The sequence below is a fragment of the Falco peregrinus genome, chromosome 13, assembly GCF_023634155.1.
Source record: "Falco peregrinus isolate bFalPer1 chromosome 13, bFalPer1.pri, whole genome shotgun sequence".
In the NCBI taxonomy this organism is placed as follows: Eukaryota; Metazoa; Chordata; class Aves; order Falconiformes; family Falconidae; genus Falco; species Falco peregrinus.
The window spans coordinates 17,375,752-17,393,146 of NC_073733.1; the positions used below are offsets into that span (position 1 = coordinate 17,375,752).

The 17,395-nt window shown below is 50.4% G+C and overlaps 1 protein-coding gene across 2 annotated transcripts in view; it reads left to right on the forward strand.

The window, feature by feature from the left end:
* The window catches only part of PCDH19 (protocadherin 19), a 59,842-nt gene extending 42,685 nt beyond the window's left edge, over window positions 1-17,157 (forward strand). For both annotated transcript variants that reach the window (XM_027780240.2, XM_005232741.3), the window contains exon 5: window positions 12,201-17,157. In XM_027780240.2, coding sequence (XP_027636041.1) covers window positions 12,201-12,790 — 590 coding nt within the window. In that variant the 3' untranslated portion in view covers window positions 12,791-17,157. The remainder of the gene's footprint in view (window positions 1-12,200) is intronic.
* The last annotated feature ends 238 nt before the right edge of the window (window positions 17,158-17,395 follow it).

Genomic DNA, 17,395 nt, shown 5'->3' on the forward strand with positions numbered 1-17,395 from the left:
CATTTGCATCTTTTTCCTAAAAGCGTGCCTCGTCACTCAACGTGAAGGGCTGTGCTTGAGAAGCACAGCGTGACAAAGCTGAGCATCCTGTGGTTTGCAAGGGAGCAGAGCAGGGAGTCACTGTGGTCCTGCGTGGATTAAGCTCTGCAGATCCCTGGAGGAGTGGATTTTGGCACGTCCTTGAGTAGAAGAGCTCACGACTGTCCCCTTGGCCGGTGCTGGCTGCTGTGCAGGAATGTGCAGGGCTGAGTAAGTAACCATGCTGGAGATGATTCAGGAGTGAACTCCCCCAGCCAAAATCTGCCTTCTCTTTCGGAAGACATGCAGTCCCTTCCTCGTTGAATCAGATGTCCCCTGGGGCTGAGCAATCCTGGCTGTATTAGTGTTTCCAGGACCTTCCCTCCCGCTGCTCCCTAAATGGGGAGAGTGTTTTTGAAGACCTCATTTCCCGGCCTTTCCCTTTTATCTCTCCAAACAGCAAGTAAACGAGCAGCCCTTTAGTTTTTAGTTACTGCTGCTGCACCCGGTGAGCTATCAGAGGCTGTTGACGATGACTTTTCTCTTTTCCATGCTCCTGCCTGCAGGATTTGGGGAGATAATTCATTTGGTCCTGGTGCTTTGTCAACTTTCAGCACTTGTAATTGCCTAATGATCAGTGCTGATGCTGTTGTTAAGCCTGTTAAAACTTTGTCCTGCTGAACAGCCAGGCTGTGGCTGTTTCATCGCGTTGTGCCTGCTGTGTTGACTGGGGCCGTCTTTGATGCTCACTCCCCGGCCCCGGCTTTGGCTGCTGCTTCCCACCCGCCTCAGCTGCTGCCGGTGCCCGCCGAGGGGGATGGATGCAGCAGGGTGCTACCCACGCTGGGGAACCGTGCCCGGGGTTACAGGGAACTAAAGAATAACCCCACGGAGAAGCAGATGCTTTTCAGGATGAATCTCCTCTCGCCTGCTCAGATGCCCTGCCAGCCCCGAGGAGCCTGGTGCTGAGCGGTGAAGGTGGTCCCCAGGCTTGGCGGAGTGGGTGAGAGGGGCTTTCTGGAGGAGGCTGCCGTGGGTAGGGCACTGCTGTTCAGCAACCTGCGTGCCGTTTTTGCTCTTCCATCTCTTGGGTGCCTTTTCTACCTTCATTATGATTTTTTTAGAGCTCTAATTGGCTACATTCCGTGTGATCACCTTCTTTGCTATGCATCCGAGGTGCCCAACTGGCTGGTGCCATCTCTTGAAACCCCCGTCGCTCATCCTCGCCTTTTCCAAGGCTGTTTCTTACTTAATGGCACACACTGAACATTAGTGCATTACCATCCCTTTTCCAAGAACAGTCTCCATCCACTCTTCTCTCATCCCCCAGTGCCTCATCCAATTTAATTAATTATACTTAGTATATTACGCATCCTGTCAAAGTTTTTCCTTTCCGAGGTTTAATGGTTTTTTAATTCTAATGCATGCTGCATGTGTAAGTGTTTTAGAAATGAGGCGAGCGTGCAGTGGCAAAGAGGCAGCATTACATCTGTGTGCCGCAGACAGCGAGGGTGGATCCCTGTAGAGAGGCTCCAGCAGAATTACTGCAGGACCGCACTGCCTGCCTTCCCGTTGCATCCCCCTTCTTGTGCTCGGGCAGGGGGGATATCAGGCTGATTCCCACCACAGAGGGACACGTTTGGGTTAAGCCTACCTGCTTATGGTGCACCTCATGCTCCAGCCACAGAAGCACGTGCCGGGCTGGTGGCTCAGCCCCAGCACCAGCCGCTTCTTCTTGACTGCTGCAGCCCTGTGGTGAAATCCAGTGTAATGAACTTGACTCTTCTCCTCGCATTAACTCTGTCTGAAAGCACCAAATTACATCAGTCATTTCAGCCTTGCTTTATCCCTTTGAAGAAAGGCTGCGTTAAGGATGCGGTGGGGACTAGACTAATCAGGTAACGCCAGCTGGGGCTGGTACCTATTGCTCTTTATTTCCCAGTGACAGTTAAAATGTTTGGTCAGAAAAGTCATGCAGGAGGAATGGGTTTGTGGGGTCTTATACCTACCAGCTTTGGGTATTTCCAGATAAAACCTGCTCAGACTAAGAGGGTTGTGGGTTGGTGTTTTTTTTTTTCTTCTTGCCTGTCAGTGTTGCAGAGTGCTTAGGTTTTGAAAATCCAGCTGCGCTCTGTCTGTCTGTCACACCGTCACCACGAGTAACGATGCTGTGGTGCAATTTAGCTGACAGCCCTGTGAACCGGGGCCAGGAGCCAACACAATCCAGCCTGACCTCAGGGCAATGTTGCAGAAACGCGTCTCGGAGAAATCAGGAACCATGGGAGGCTGCGCAGGCAGAGGTGGGGCAGAAGCCCACCATGTGCCAGCAGCGCTGGAGCAGCCGCCTTGGGGGGCAGGAGCCTCCTGCCCCCTGCGCTGGAGCCACAGCAAGGGGGCACGTGGCAGGACCCCAGGGCTGCATGCAGACCCCCCCGCGTTGGACTCTGCATCAGCGCTCGAGTGCCCGTGGGTTGGTGTCAGTTTGGCCGGGAGGGCTGTGGCCATGGAGCTGACTGCTTGCCTTGCAGTATTTACAGAGGCTGTGAAAATATGGTTATTTTCCTTCCTGTTGCTCAGCTGTCTCCCCATGGCTCTTCAGTTTACAGCCCAGACAAACTCGAGGGCTCATTCTCCATCTGGTCCCCACGGCTGCAGGGCTGGTGGGACGGGACGGGATGGGAAGGGATGGGGCAGGACGGGATGGGATGGGGCAGGACGGGATGGGATGGGATGGGATGGGATGCCACCTGCATTGCTGGCAATTCAGCTCGTCCATGACTTACAAGTAATGTAGTTTCCCTAAGCGTATAATGAGGGTTTAGATTTGACTTGACCTTATGCTAATTTTATATGCATATTTATACACTATGATCACACTCTTAATTAATGAAGGGAAACTTAATTGCCAATATGACATTTCGGCTGAATTAAATGGGCTAGATTCCCCAGACTTTGGCAATGTCATGATGTCTTCTGGTGGCCGTGGGGCTAGTCTAACCTGTAGCTGGCATTCCCCTGTCAATGCCATTATCCCTCGTCGACATGGAACTGGAGTCTTGTTCGAGCCCTCCGTGTACGCCTGTGGCCGGGGCAGAGGAACAGGAGTGTCCTTGTGTCGTGGTGAGTCGTGGTGCCAGATCAGGCTGTAGGCGCTGCTGGGTGCTGGACAATGTAGAGCAGACTTTGCAGACCTGCCCCCGTAGCTGTCCCGGTTCCCTGTGGGATTTTCTGATGCACCCACCACCCTAGACCAGCATCTCATTGTGGGACATCCCTGTGCTTCAGGGGAGAGTGTCCACCAGCATGGAAAACCCTGTGTTCATCAAAAAAAGAGTTAAAGTAGAGCACCAGGGAGGGGATAATGCCGGGCTCCAGGGTGGAGGAGCGAGAGGTCAAGGTCAATGTCGTGATGAGAGATGGCCAGCAACCAACACTTTTGGCTTAAAAAAAAAAAAAAAAAAAAAGAAAAAAAAAAAAAAAAAGAAAAATTCCCTAGCTATCTCTTGACGGTGGGGAACGCCCCATTGTGCTGGGAAGCCTTCCAGCTCTCTCCGCTCTTCAGAGCTGCGCACTTTTAGAAAGTACAAAGAGCTTCTCATAATGTTTTGCCTTGTGGGTACATCTATGATTAATTCCGTGCAAGCATTACTGGTGCAATAACAATACTGGAGGTCCTAAAACTGAAAAAGGAAACACATTTGGCTCGTACTTCATACACAATCACTTACACTTAAGCTATTGATAGTTGATTGGGATCTGTAGACTGCTGGGCTAGTGCCACTGGGTTTCTGAGCGCATTCAATGGCTGGAACAGACAGCGAGGCTGTAGGTTTTGGCAAGCTGTAGGTCTCATTAGTCAGGCTGACTGTATCTGACACGAGAGATTCCCATCCACCAAGATGAAGCTCACTTCCCTAGGCTTTGGCTGACGTCCCAACAATATTTACATGAAGGACAACAGAGGATCAGTTTTAGATTAAGGCTGTGAGTTTCCAGTAGGCAGACAGTTAAATATTCTATTGAAATACTCTTTTGATTATTTAGATAATAATGGAGTTTATGCATGTCCTTGAGAAATCTGGGGAAAGGCAGTTGTTTTATGCTAAGCATGCAAAGATGTGTTTAATCTTGATAATAGGAGTAAATTATGTATCAGCGTTTATAACCTCAGCTCCTTGATTTCTCACTTGTGTGGAAGCACCAGAAGCCTCACCGGGAAGGGAGTGCTGCGTTGGGTGGGTGCACAGGAGGAGGGGGCAGGCAGGGATCTTGCCTGCATCCCCGCTCCTGCCGGCGCCCTGGCCCTCTGCATCCCTGCAGCGAGAGGATGGGGATGGGCTGTTCTGCTTCGTCCTGGCCAAGGGAGATGCCGACTGCGATAACACATTTGCCATGAGTCCCCAAAGGGTGTACGTCGGTGTGGCTGCAGCGAGGGCAGGGATGCTGCTCCGACAGGCGCTGGGCCAGCAGCTGGCCTGGTACAGTCAGCTGGGAATTGCTTCTTATCTCCCTCAACTGTACTTTCTGTTCTGTTGGATTTTTATCAGAATCGTCGAGTAGCTATTTTCTGAGCAATGCCTAATTTTGTTCGGGATGGGGAAATAATTCGATTTATTGCTGCCGTTGCAATGTGGCCGCCTGGCTGGTCCCATGTTATCCTGACAGAATATGTGAATTTGTCGGTTTCGGATTTGACAATAGCGGAGAAAAGTAACCTTTGGATTAATTTGTTTTAGCGACTAAAGTCCCATTAAATGGAAGGCAGCTGGTGTCAAAGGCATAAATGGAGACAAAGTTTTGCTCCCAATTGTGGGAAATGTGTTTAAACAGACTAGAAATGTTTCCATCTCTGCAGGGTATAATATACTCAAATGGTTACATTAACATGAAAAAAATATAAGAAAGAGTGTATTTAGGACAATCCCTCTGTATCCAGTGTTAATGAAATTGAATTCCAGTAATGAAGTCAAAGGGTTGTATTCTGCACTCGCGCAGGCAGCACAGTAACTTGCATTAGCCTTAATGGGAGCTGTGCCTATGAATTACGGAGCCGTAATGGTTTGAGATGGAAGAGGTCTATCAGAACCCAGAGTGCTCTCCTCTCTGAGGACCAGATCCTGCATCCTAACTGATGATAGGATGCTAATGAGCCCTGTACCAAGGCGTGAGTAGCAAAGTTTCAGAGGTGAAATCCCTGCTGCTCAGGGGCCAGCATGAGCTCTACAGACCACTTAAGAAAAGTATTAATTGGGGTTTAAATGGTGTGTTCCACCAGCCCTCTGAAAGGGAATTAATTTTGCCTTGCGAATGAGGTGGGGATTGGCCCACAGTCCCGGATAAAGGAGGGTGGCCAGCATTAAATTGCATTCTAGCCCATAATACCTTCTGGGTCTGACTCCGCTGCACTGCGTGGCACGCTGAAACACCAGCTCCTCTTGCTTCGTGTGATCACCCTCCTTTCCACAGCCTTCTTATCCCAGAAGCTTTGGCATGCCCGGGAGGGCGTTTTTCCAGAGAAAATCTTTTGCATCAAATCTCTGCTTATCCCTCAGGTGTGTCCCCAGCCAGGCACCCTGGGTGTCGGCGTGGCAGTCTTTGCTCGTGATACAGGGACCGTTCTGCAGAAGAACAGGCATCATTAACAGCAACATAGAGCAGGAAAGGAGGTGAATGGGCCAACCCCTCAGCTGGTGTAAATCAGTGTGGGTCCTTGGTGCTCCTGGGAGCTGTATGCATGTGCAGCAGCTGGGAGTGATCCCCATCGCGTCTCTCCGTTGACCATGACAGAAGCGCTGCCCATGAGCTGCGTTCAGCCTTGAGTCCTTATCAGCAATTGCCTGATAAATTAATCTAATTCACATCCCTTGTTTCATTAAAATAATTCCTCACAGGCATTTGTTTTGTCCAAGCACTGTTGACCTCCTGTGTTGGGACAGACAATCCAGGATTAAAAATACAGCATTTTTCAGCTTGCAGAAATCCCAAACAATGGCGAAAGAGAGGAAAAGAAAGGCTTCTCGTTGTGGTAAAAAGCATTTGTCACTGTCCCTGGTTATTAGTATCCTTCGAGCACTGTGCAAGGGAAGCCATGCCAGGATTACATTTCTGCATTGGCTGAAGATTTCTTGTTGGGAAAGGTGAAGAAGGCTCTGTAAAAGCCCATAGGTGAAAAATATAATACGCTATTCTCTGCCTCTTGTTTCCTGATATTATGCTATTACGGGAGATAAGGGAGAGGTGCAGAGTCTTAATTTACAAGCAAATAATGAACCATGGCTGGGGACTGTTTGTATGTTGCTCGGGCTTATTATTTTATCTGGAGCGTAATGCGGTGGATTGCTGCTCCCGAGCTGGGAACAGCCCCTCCTGGGGAGATGGAGGGGAGGTGGGCTCCGCGGGTGTGCTGAGGGTGGTGGGTGCTGCACAGGGGCTCGGGGACGTGCCTCGTGCCTTGTGGCATACGTCCCTGAGAAAATTCAGGTGCTCGAGTTAAAAAGAAACCCCAAAGTAGCTGGAAAAGGAGTGTTAAATAATGCAGTTGCGCATTGTCCGTGAAAGATGGCTAACCGTGAGTAAACATCAACAGCAGTGTTTGATCCCTTCATGTTTACTATTTATTCATATTTATTATTCATAAATTCCGTCACAAATGTTAGGCCCGCACCCCAGTGAGACATTTGCATTTTATTTTAAGTTTGATCCCCCCTCCCTTAGTTTCATGAACTGAGATTTAATGATTTGCTTTTCCACATCGTTCCCGTGCTGGCTCTCCCTGGCTCTCCTCTTCTTGTTTCAGGAAGAGATTTCTAACATGGAAAAGTGATATTTGAATAGATTCCCCTAAGGCAATCAATTTACTTTTAATTTGTCTGGAACTAAGCTTTTCTTTGTTGCAATGAGAAAGGATTGAAACTGCTGTAAAATTTATTAGCTTCCAGGAAGATTTTGAAATGAATTTTTTAATGATTGTGCTGTTTGCTGTACCCAGGAGCAGTGTCATCATGATTACAGTATAATCATACGGTTGCTGAAGAAACACCGAAATATGGAGATAAAGCCAGGCTCCTGCACGGGGGTACCTACGGTACCGGCCCAGGTATGGGCACACGTGCCCTATGGGGCTGGGGGCTTGGGCTGGGGCCGCTCAGCACCATGCTCACCTGTGCACCCCCCACCCCATGCACGTCCCAGCCAGGCTGCGATTCTTCCAGTTGTCCCTTCTGTTCTTATTTTCCATTTTCAAGCGACTTCTCCGCTCCTCTTCCTTGCTCCCCATGTAATAGCACAAATGAGCTCTACTTACTCACCTCAGCAAAGCTGCTCTGACATGGATTGGATTGAACTGAGCGGCTGTTTGAAAATGGAAACTCCAGGGACTATTGTCATCGCCCAAATTGCACCTTAGATTGTATAACAGCACATGTCATCTGGCCATTTATCAGGAATATTACATTCCCAGGCACTTGCACCTTGCTACGATTTAACTTTGTCTCTTTGGCCAGCGCTGCGATTCCACTGGAGATAATTCAATTGCTCTGAGAGCTGAATGGGCGCCTTGCACACCGGCTTCGTGTTGCTCTGTCGCAGGTACGCAGGCTTTGAATAGGAGACTGAAAGCACTTGTACACCCTGGACGTTCGTTAATCCTTCCTTTTAATGAGAGGAGGCCCTGTGCAGAGGGGAGGTGGAGGCTGTGTTGCTCCAGTGCCTACCCAGTGTCCTCTGTCAGCTCCTCCTGGGCTCCTCTCAGCTCCTGGCTCTCAGGAGTCCATCCTTTCTCCCTGCCTTTCCAGCCAAGAGCTTTCGCGGTGGGATTGGGAAGTGCTGAGTGTCTCGGCTGGGCAGGCATCAGGGTGGGATTGGGAAATGCTGAGGGTCTCGACTCGGCAGGCAGCGGGGCACTCGGCCCCAGGAATCAGGGCACTGCCAGTGTTTCATGTCACCTCCCTGCCTCTTGTGTCACTGTGCTGTTGTCCCCAGCTCCGTACCCCACCGGTGGGGTGGCTGTGTGTCTGCTAGTGGAGGAGCTGCGGGTGCTGCCTCCCCCCGCAGGCAGAGCCCACTGCCTAGCTCAGAGCCCGCAGGCAGCGCAGGCAGCACAGGCAGCGCAGGCAGTGCAGGCAGCACAGGCAGCACAGGCAGCACAGGCAACACGCGGGGCTGGCTGGGGCTTCTTATTAGTTGCCTTTGTGTGGGTCCCCTGAGGTGCAAGTAGAGCAGGTTTGAAATCTGGAGCTCAACGTGGCTTTTGCTGTACTTGTGAAGGAGCGTATTTATTCTAGAGGTGGCTGTTGGTTTTATTTTATTTCATATTTGCTATGTGAGAGCTTACATTTAGCAATGACACATTTTGTCTGCCAAGCCTGACTACAGGATAACTGCTCACCTCCTGATGGCGAGGCTTTTGCCAAGATGTTTTGTACCTGGGGAACATTTTAAAAGCAACCTGCCCTAAAGTGCTCTGAAACAAAACTCTGGATTTGCACTGGGTGAAGGCATGAAGTATGGATATTGCTGCTGTGGGACCCGCGCACCTCGCGTGCCAGACTGCGCAGCCATCACCCACGCGTGGCACCTGCGCTGGGCGAGCTGTTCAGCATCTCTGCAGACTGCCGGCGTGTGACACGGGTGTCCCTACAGCCCCGTGAGCAACAGGACTCTCACCCCAGCGTGTGTGTAGTGTACACCACTTGTTAGAAGGCCCAGCCCAGCTCAGGGCAGCTTGTGCAGCCCCATGCCGCAGTGTCCCCCTGCTCCAGCCCATGCCAGCCGGTGGGTCCTTGCCAGCCTGGTGCGTTGGGCTCCTTGGGGACTGCTTTCCAGGATGAGGTGTTTGCTCCTTGGGTCATGCAGAGCAGCGCTGAAGCTGCGGCGTTGCTCACCCCGTGCTGCCCCTCTGCTGTTCCATCCTCCCTTTGCCTCTTGCCTGGCCCTGTCAGGCAGCATTTTCACACCAACGTGCTCACCCCCTGCTATCGGTGCGCTGGGGGTGGTGGTGGCAAGCTGCCTGTTTTGGCCACCTGCCACTCCTCGTGTCATGTGTGGTACAGTGGTTATTACCTGGGCTTTGCTCCTTGCATTAAGAACATTTTTTAGTGCAGACAGTAACAGCTGTATTGACTAGGGCAGGTCTAGGGCTATAAAAGAATTTCCTGTTGTCCTATTTCTGGTTGTTAAAGTGGTAAAAACCAAGACAGAACAGTACAGTAAAGAGCCCTTGAATGTGAATGACTGTCCTGGGTGCCGTTGAGGTGGGGTGAGTCAGACCTGGCTGTGAAGGGCAGCGCCAGGAGCGTGCCCGGCAGCTCCGTGCCTGCCTCTGCCTTGGGGCAGCAGCTGCTCCTGCACAGGAGGAGGATGCGAGGTGACAGCCCTGGGATCAGCCCTCTGAGCTTGCCTTCTGTGGGCCTGGGATAGCAGAGCAGTGGTGTGGTGTTGGTGTGTATCAACAGGGCATGCTTGTGGTGTAAAAATAGTATTTTATATCAGCGACGGGGTTAAGACAGTGATGGGTGGGTAGCTGTAGGTATGATCTTCACAGTGCCATGGAGAAGTGGCTGCTGCTCAGGGCTCTGTGCTGGTCCCTGGGTCTGCTGCCAGGTCAGGGAAGCCCGGACGTGTGTTGTCCCTGAGAGCAGGGTGGTTTCTGGCTGCGGGACATGGTCCCTGCAGGTCAAAGCGGGAACAGGAGCGGGGAGGCAGAATGTGTGGTGGAGCTACCTGTTGTCTTCAGGTCTGTGGATGGATGATGACTCCTGCTCCTCTGCCTGTCAGCCCGGCATCTTTCATACATGTTACGTTTCCTTCATAAAATAAAAGATGGAAACAGTATATGTATGTAATGCTTTTCATCTCTTCTCCTGCCTGTGTTTCAGCTGCCACCGGTGCAACTTGTAGGCAAGCATCCTGGTGTACAAAGATCGCGAGTCCCCGGTAGACAGGCACCATGCCAGCTGTCTTCAATAAGACTGCTCTTAGAGCACAGGTCCCTTTCTAGGGTTTGAGGAATATCCACTTGCAATCCAGTAATCAGTGAAGTCCTCAGTTTGTTTTAAAATGTAAAACGTGCCAGCTTGGAATACATGGCTCAAGGCAAGACAAACCCCCCTGTGTTCTGTCCGGGGTGCAGTTTGCCTTGGCTGCGGTGGTCCTGTGGATGTGGGACTGAGCTGTGATGCTGGGCAGGGAGGGTGAGGAGCAGCAGCTCCCCCTGTGCCTTTCTGTGCTGGACCAGCCAGCCCAGTGTGCACCCAGATCTGGTGTTTCATATTTGTGGAGAGACTGAAGTGATGTGTGCTCCAGCAATGTGCCCAAGGTCACACAGCACAATAAATCAGTGTCTCATCGGGGATGAGAACCCAAGATATTTCTGTATCCCCTCCAGCCATCACCAAGTCCTCTGCTATCACAGCCAGACTACACAACTTTGTATGCTCGTAGCAGCCTTTTGAAGGTAAGCTGTGGATAAATAGGCAGGCAGCAACACTTTCTGGGCAATTTTTCTTTTTTTTTTTTTTTTTTAATTCTGCTCAAGTACTTGAAAGTAACAGAATCAAAGTATAAGAACATGGGCTTTTAGATCTCGGTGCAGGTTGTTCTGCATGTGAGGCTCAGAGCATCCTTCTCTCAAACTGCTGTAAAGGTGGCTGCCGAAACCCAGACCTCCTACACATGCACCCGGTGCCGTGCTCCGCACCACCGGGTAGCTGCTCTGATGTAGAGAAAAAGCTAATGCTTTACCCATAGATTTTTCAATTAATTGGCTTCTTCTCCTTTAAAAAAAAATCCTTTTGTTTTTTTTTTTTTTTTGGAGGTCTGCCTTTTACTCGTTTATTCTCTTTAAGTGTTAAGCTGCTCATATTTTGGTGCATTGTGTTATGTGCTGAGAATTTTTATCAGCCGCCCTAGTGCTCGAATGTGGTGGAAATACCAATGTGTCTGAGGAGTGGAGGTTATGCACACAGATGTACAAAGCATCAAAATGAACGACGGGAAGGAAACCCAGGCTGAGTCTGCACCTTCGCAGGCTTCGATCCATCAAACCAGCACCGACCGAGCGCGGTCTTGTGTGGGTAATGGCATTAGTGCTGTAACGCTGCTTTGTGTGTTTATAGGTTACGGTAGGAAGGAGCTACATCTTGCGTATGGAAAGGTTGTGCTTTATGAGGACTAGCTGCAGTCACAGGTTCTTATCAAATGAAGGAAAAGTCACAAGCTGAGACTGAAAAGCAGCCGAGAGCCTGCGGTGTTTGGTGGGAGCCGCAGCTGGATGCTCAGCAAGGGCTGGGGACGTTGAGACTCCTGGATTTGGTTTCCAGCTTTGCACTCGGCTGAGCCTGGCAGCTTCCCTGGGCCCCAGTCTGTCTGTCTGCGACGGGGGCTTGAGGCCGTGCAGTCCCGTGGGATCGGCCAGCAGCACAGGGATACATGCAAGCAACGGGCACCCGGGTTTGCACCTGCCTGGGAGCCCTCAGACGTGTGGAAGGCCCCTGGAAAGGGTTAAACCACTGCTCCCTGTTTCAGCCCTGTAAAGTGGTGTTGGGACAGCCCAGAGTGGAGAGAAGGGAACGTTATTGCTCTGGTATGAATAAAGCCCCAGCACTGGGAATGACACATTTAATCTTCAGTGGAGTGGGCAGTCTTGGAGATTTATAAAGCCTCTGTTGTGTGGGAGGTCAGTGGGGATTAAGCAGAAAGTTAAAACACGAATATACACCAAAAAAAAAATAAGAAAACCCCCTCCTCCCTCTGTTCCTTTCCCCGCTTTGCAAAAAGTCAAGCTTAAATGTCACGTCAAACCAAGCTTAAAACATGGTGGCTTTTAGTGCTGGTTGCTAAACCCAGAAAGTGCTGACTTGGAGCGGCTCGACACGTGGGACAGACCCGCTGTGATGGACTCGCAGCCGTAACTCCGTCCCCCAGGTTGCAGGTCTGGCAGTGGCAGATGACACACAACCTGTTGGAAATTGAACTCCAGTCCTTGGAGCAGCAGAGAAATGGCAGTAAAAATCCTTCTTCCGAGCCTTGTCTTGAAAATACTTGCTGTCTGGGGTAGGACAGCCACTGCTGGGGTGGGAGTGGTGCTCGGTGGGGGTCCCCTCTCGGGCAGATGGGGCAGGGGGACGGTGGGCACTCCCGGCGGGCCTCCCCTCTTCACCATCCCTTGTGTTTTCTCCCCACAGATCAGAGCGAGGGATTTCATTGCAGGGAGGAGTGCCGCATCCTGGGCCACTCGGACAGGTGCTGGATGCCCCGCGGCACTGTCCCAAGCCGCGCCAAGTCCCCTGAGCATGGGAGGAATGTCATCGCCCTCTCCATCGAGGCGACAGCGGTGGACGCGGAGCCTTACGCAGACTGCAGCACAAAAAGGACCTTCGCCACCTTCGGAAAGGAGGGCGGCGAGCCCCTCGCCGACGAGCGGCTCGCCAACCCCAAAGGCAAAAGAACGGTGGACCCCGCCGCCTGCAGCCCCAAGGTGAGCGGCGCCGTCCGCGAGGCAGGCAACGGCTGCGAGGCCGTCAGCCCCGTCACCTCACCCCTCCACCTGAAGAGCCCTTTGTCCGGCAAGCCGGCGGCACCCTACGGTGCCGGGCACTGCGCTGGCAACCGGGAACGGGAGCCCTTTGGGAACAGTGGCCCTTCCCGGCCGACGGAGGCAGAGCCCCGGGGGGCGGACAGCGAGAGCGGCGGGCAGGAGGGCAACCCGCTCCTGCAGGAACGCCGGGAAAAGGACTCGCCTGGCGCCCGGAGACTAAAAGACATCGTCCTCTGAGCGGCACCTGGCAAGAGGAGGAGGAGGAGGAGGAGGATGAGGGACCGCACGACTCCCAGCGCAGATTGTTTTTATTGCTTACCAATGGTTCACAGATTGCTGTATTTAAAAGCTTTCCCTAAATGTATTGTTTATAAATGAAGCTATCGTTAATGTGACAATCCCACTGGTCTCAACAGGCAGCAGGGGTGTGCAGCCGGAGCAAAGTAGCTGGTGTTTTGCTTTTGCCGGGAGGCGGTGGGGTGGCAGGGGGCAGAGGCGCGAGACCCCTCTCTGGTCCTCAGGAGCGCTTGGTATCCCCTCCTCGGAGTTTATATATTTTTATATCTCAAAACAAAGAAAAATTTCCATTCCTGGAAAGAATTGAATGGCAAATTCCTTATTCGGACATCTTTAGTAATCACCCTGGTGGTTTTGTAGTCTAGACAAAATAGCAGCCATTTCTTGTGTGTGGCTGTTCAAAATGACAGTCGGGTGAGTTTTAACATTCACCCAACATGAGGCTGTTTGTAATTTAAGATGTTGCTATTTTGCTATGGACACCTCTGCATTTATGAATCCTTTTGCTGTCACATGCTTATCTGTACTATTATTGTATTTGATATTGCAAATTACCGTATGTCTGGTGATGGCAAAAGGCTTTCAAGCTTAAAAAAAGGGGAAAAAAAATCACAATCGTCTGTCTTAAACTTTGGGGAACCTGCAGTTTTCAGACCCAGTTGAGCAAGCGCTTCTTCCAGCCCCCCCCACATCGCCTGCAGCCCACCCCGGCTGTTGCAGGGCAGTGACAGGGCATTGCAGGAAGATGTTTTGGGGAAAATTCTGCCTGGATTGCAATTCTCAGATGCACTGTGCTGAAATTTTTCCCTTCTCTGTTTCTTTTGCATAATTCCAAGGCAATGCATGGAAAGTTTTTCCAGAAGTTGGTTGTTCTGGTTTTTTTTCCAGTTCCCAGACTTAGATATCCCCCATCTCCAATCATTTCCAAGTCAAAGTGATGGAATTCTTTAAGAGATCTAAATTACCTTCTCAATTAGACACACACTTCTAAGTCAGCATTTCCCAGTCACGATTATGCCAAGTTTGTGTGTGTATGTATGTCATCATGGCATGGATTTTAAACTGTTCCGTTTTCTTTCTATCCCTGCATCATAAATAAGTATGGAATGAGCAATAGTGATGTTAATTTAGGGGCAGACAGGTGATATGTAACAACGATACTAATTCAATTAATGTGCCTTCTTAATGGAGAAAAAATGAAAGCAATTCATTATTTTTTCTCATAATTAAGGACTTTTTTGTGTGGGTACAAATTTACTCATATAAAATTGATTTAAAAATTGAGCTACTTTAATAGCCATTTTGTAGAAGGGAGAGAGGGAAGGGGTTCCACAGCTCTCTGCTCTCTTGCAGTGATAATTCCTCAGTGAGGTATGAGTAAGGTAGGAGGATTTCAGTTAGCATATAATTATTATTATTATTATTATTATTATTATTATCATTGTTATTAACCCTTCACCGGATGGATTTTTCTACCCTAAATAATGTTTCCTAGAATTTAAAATTGATTATGGAAGGGAAAATATATAGCTCTTGCCAATGTTTGCTGTACCAGCAAGTTGAAATTAGTGGTTTCTAGAGAAATAGTCTTTCTAGGTCTACATATCATGATAAAATATTTGTTACTTTGATTTATTTAAATTAAAAACGTCAACAAGAAAACAAGCTCTAGTCATTATTATCCTCAAAATGAAATTAAGCTCCAGCCATTTATTTCTTCAGGGCAAATTGATCCTGCCTGAAGCCATAGCTGGTCCAAGACAGGTCCGCAGTCAGTCTGTTTCCCCTGCCACATGCTAGGGCCAGGAACTGGGGAAGAACCGTCAAAAAATGGTTGTCTAATGAAATCTGTGACGCTTCCCTCGCTGGTGTTGATGACTACCTCATTCAGCTCCCATCCCACACATTAACGTGATGTCCTGCATCCCTCCGGAAAGCGAACTGGGGATTTTCCCCTCTGTTCTGCAGTTTGAGCCCATTTTTCAGGGATATGTTATTTCTGTTCCGTCAGTGTTTCCTGCCTGCATACTGCTACTGCTGTCATTTATTTCTGGGTTTTTTCCCCAAATGTGTGTGTTGTTGTAACACAAAGAAGAAAGGGGCTGGCTTGGGGCTGTTGGAGTAACTGGATTTTCTGTAACTGTTGGGCTGGGTTTATTCTGATGTTACCTGTTTTTGTCAGCTCTGGGGGGGCTTTTTAGTGGGGAGCTTCTCATATGGGTTTGCTGAGCGGCAGAGCCTGTGATGCCCCGTCTGTCAGATCCTCGTGGCTTTGCAAGGCAATGGCCCCCCATGGCCCCACTGTCCACCCCCCACCTCCAGCAGGATGGGACCAGGCTCCCCCCGTGGACGAGCACTGGTCCCCCCTTCCACGGGCACCCCACCATCATCCCCAGCTGCCCGAAACGTGCCAGCCGTTAATTTCTGCTGAGCATTGCCCTCTGCCTGCGGAGCTGCCACCACCAGCCCGGCGTTTTGGATGAAAAATAGATGCTAACTGAAAAGGAAGAAAAAAAAAAAAAAAAGAAAAGAAATAGAAACATTTCTTTAATTTACCCAGAGGAAACATTCCTTGCCACTCTGAATAAAAGCACAGCCGAGAAGGAATGTGAAATAATTCTGTATTAAAAGGGGGCATTAAAGAGGTCAGCAAACCCTTATGCCTCCAGAAAATTGTTTAAACACCAGTTTTCTGGGCTGACCCGGGCTGCAGCCAGGGATGCTGAGCGAGGGGCCCTTCCCTGGCATGTCCTCACTGTGCGGGGCCGAGGGGAGAGCCGGAGAGCGGCCCCTGCTCCGCCGCCGCGGCCCTCTCCTGAATATTTTGCTACTCCTGTCACTGTCCCTCTGTGTCACTTGAGATGAGTTCAGGGCTCCTGGGCAAATCCCAGTCTGTCTTGGTTTTTTCCTAGTTGCATCGAAACTGGCCATGCAAAAATGTTCAAAGCTGCAGGGTGGGTGGGGGTGGGGTTGAGGGGGGGGTTCCAGATGTAATTATTGTGCTTTTTAATAATTTAAACCTGTGCTCAGATCTGGATTAGGAAAAATTGCTGCAGTCTGTTGGTTTCCTTCAGGCAAACCTGCTCTGCTCCCCTGTTTATCCAGGAGAGCAGCAACCACGGTTCTCCCCCCGGCATGATGAGGACCCCTCCGCAGCAGCCCTGTGGCTGGGGACCTGGGGGGGGGGGTGGTATGTGAACTCCCCCGTGCCAGCCCAGGGACCCATCCCGGCTGCCTGGGAGCCCCTGACCTTTCCCACCCTTGGGGCTGCAGGGCTGCACTGGGAGGGGTGATGGAGGGGGGGTGATGGAGGGCTGGCGGGGGGTGGTTGATGGCTGGAAAAATCCCCCCGAGCACTGTCCTGGTGAGGTTGTTGCCGTTCCCTATTTGTTGTGAAGCTGGAGGTGGCCTGTGGATCACACATTGTGCAGAAGTGAATTCCTTTTTTTTTTTTTTTTTTCCAAATAGGAAACAAGTTGCTTTTGTAAAGAACACACTGTCTGATGAATATATTGAAATTATTCTTGGGGGAAAAAAAAAAATCTAATTATGAATGGAAACACATTTGTCTGTCATTGGGGAAAATTTATGATCTTGTTGCTACAGCTGCTTTCGCAGCGATGGGTAATCTCTAATCCAACCTGTGAGTTGCGGTACCCGTCGGGGAGAAGCCCAGACCCTGCTGCACGCACCGCTGCCAGCGCTGCCGAGACAGATCCTTTATCGGCATCAGCTGATGTTCAGCTGATCTAAGCTGGGATGGAATCTTCCAACGCACCTAATGCAAACTGGTTTCCAGCAGCACGCGCCTCCTTGCAGCCTGGCGGGGCGGCAGGTACGAGCCCTGGGTCTGGCACCGTGACACCGGCACCTTCGTGGCGCGGGAAGAGCCGGCGGCAGCGCCGTCACTGCTCATCTGCCGGCAGCAGGCAGGGCTACCACGGGACTGAGCGCGGCACGTCTCGTCATGGTGTCTCCGTTGCCGAGTATATGAAGAATAAATTGTTGTATATGCTGATATGTATGTTATGTACATTTTCACAGTGATTGAATCATTGTAAACAACAAAATGGAAAAAGGAAAAAAAAATCACCATTCTGTCTATTTTATGAAGATGATAAAGCAGCTTTATTAAATTATTACAATTCTGTTTCAAAATGGTGTACCTGCCACATTGGGTTTTTTTCATCTGATGAGAACTTTGTTTTCCACCTAAATGTGATTTTTCTTTTTTCTGCTTTGAGCATCTAATGCATTTTAGTATTAAAGCAATTATTGAATAAAATGGAAAGTAAGTGTTTGGTTAACCATGCCTAAGTGGGTTTGCTTTGACGGGCTCCAGGTGCTGGTCCTGCAGAAGCCAGCACATGGCTGGGCCCCACCTGGGTCCCTGGGTGCCACCCCAGCCCTTTCCCTGTCCGCTTCTCCCATGGCTGATCCGCTTTGGCAGCTGAGAGGCTACAGACCTCGGGCAGAGCTTTCCTGGCCCCGAGAAGGGGTCGTCACTGTCCCCACAGGACTGTGGTGACCCACTGGGGTGGGCAG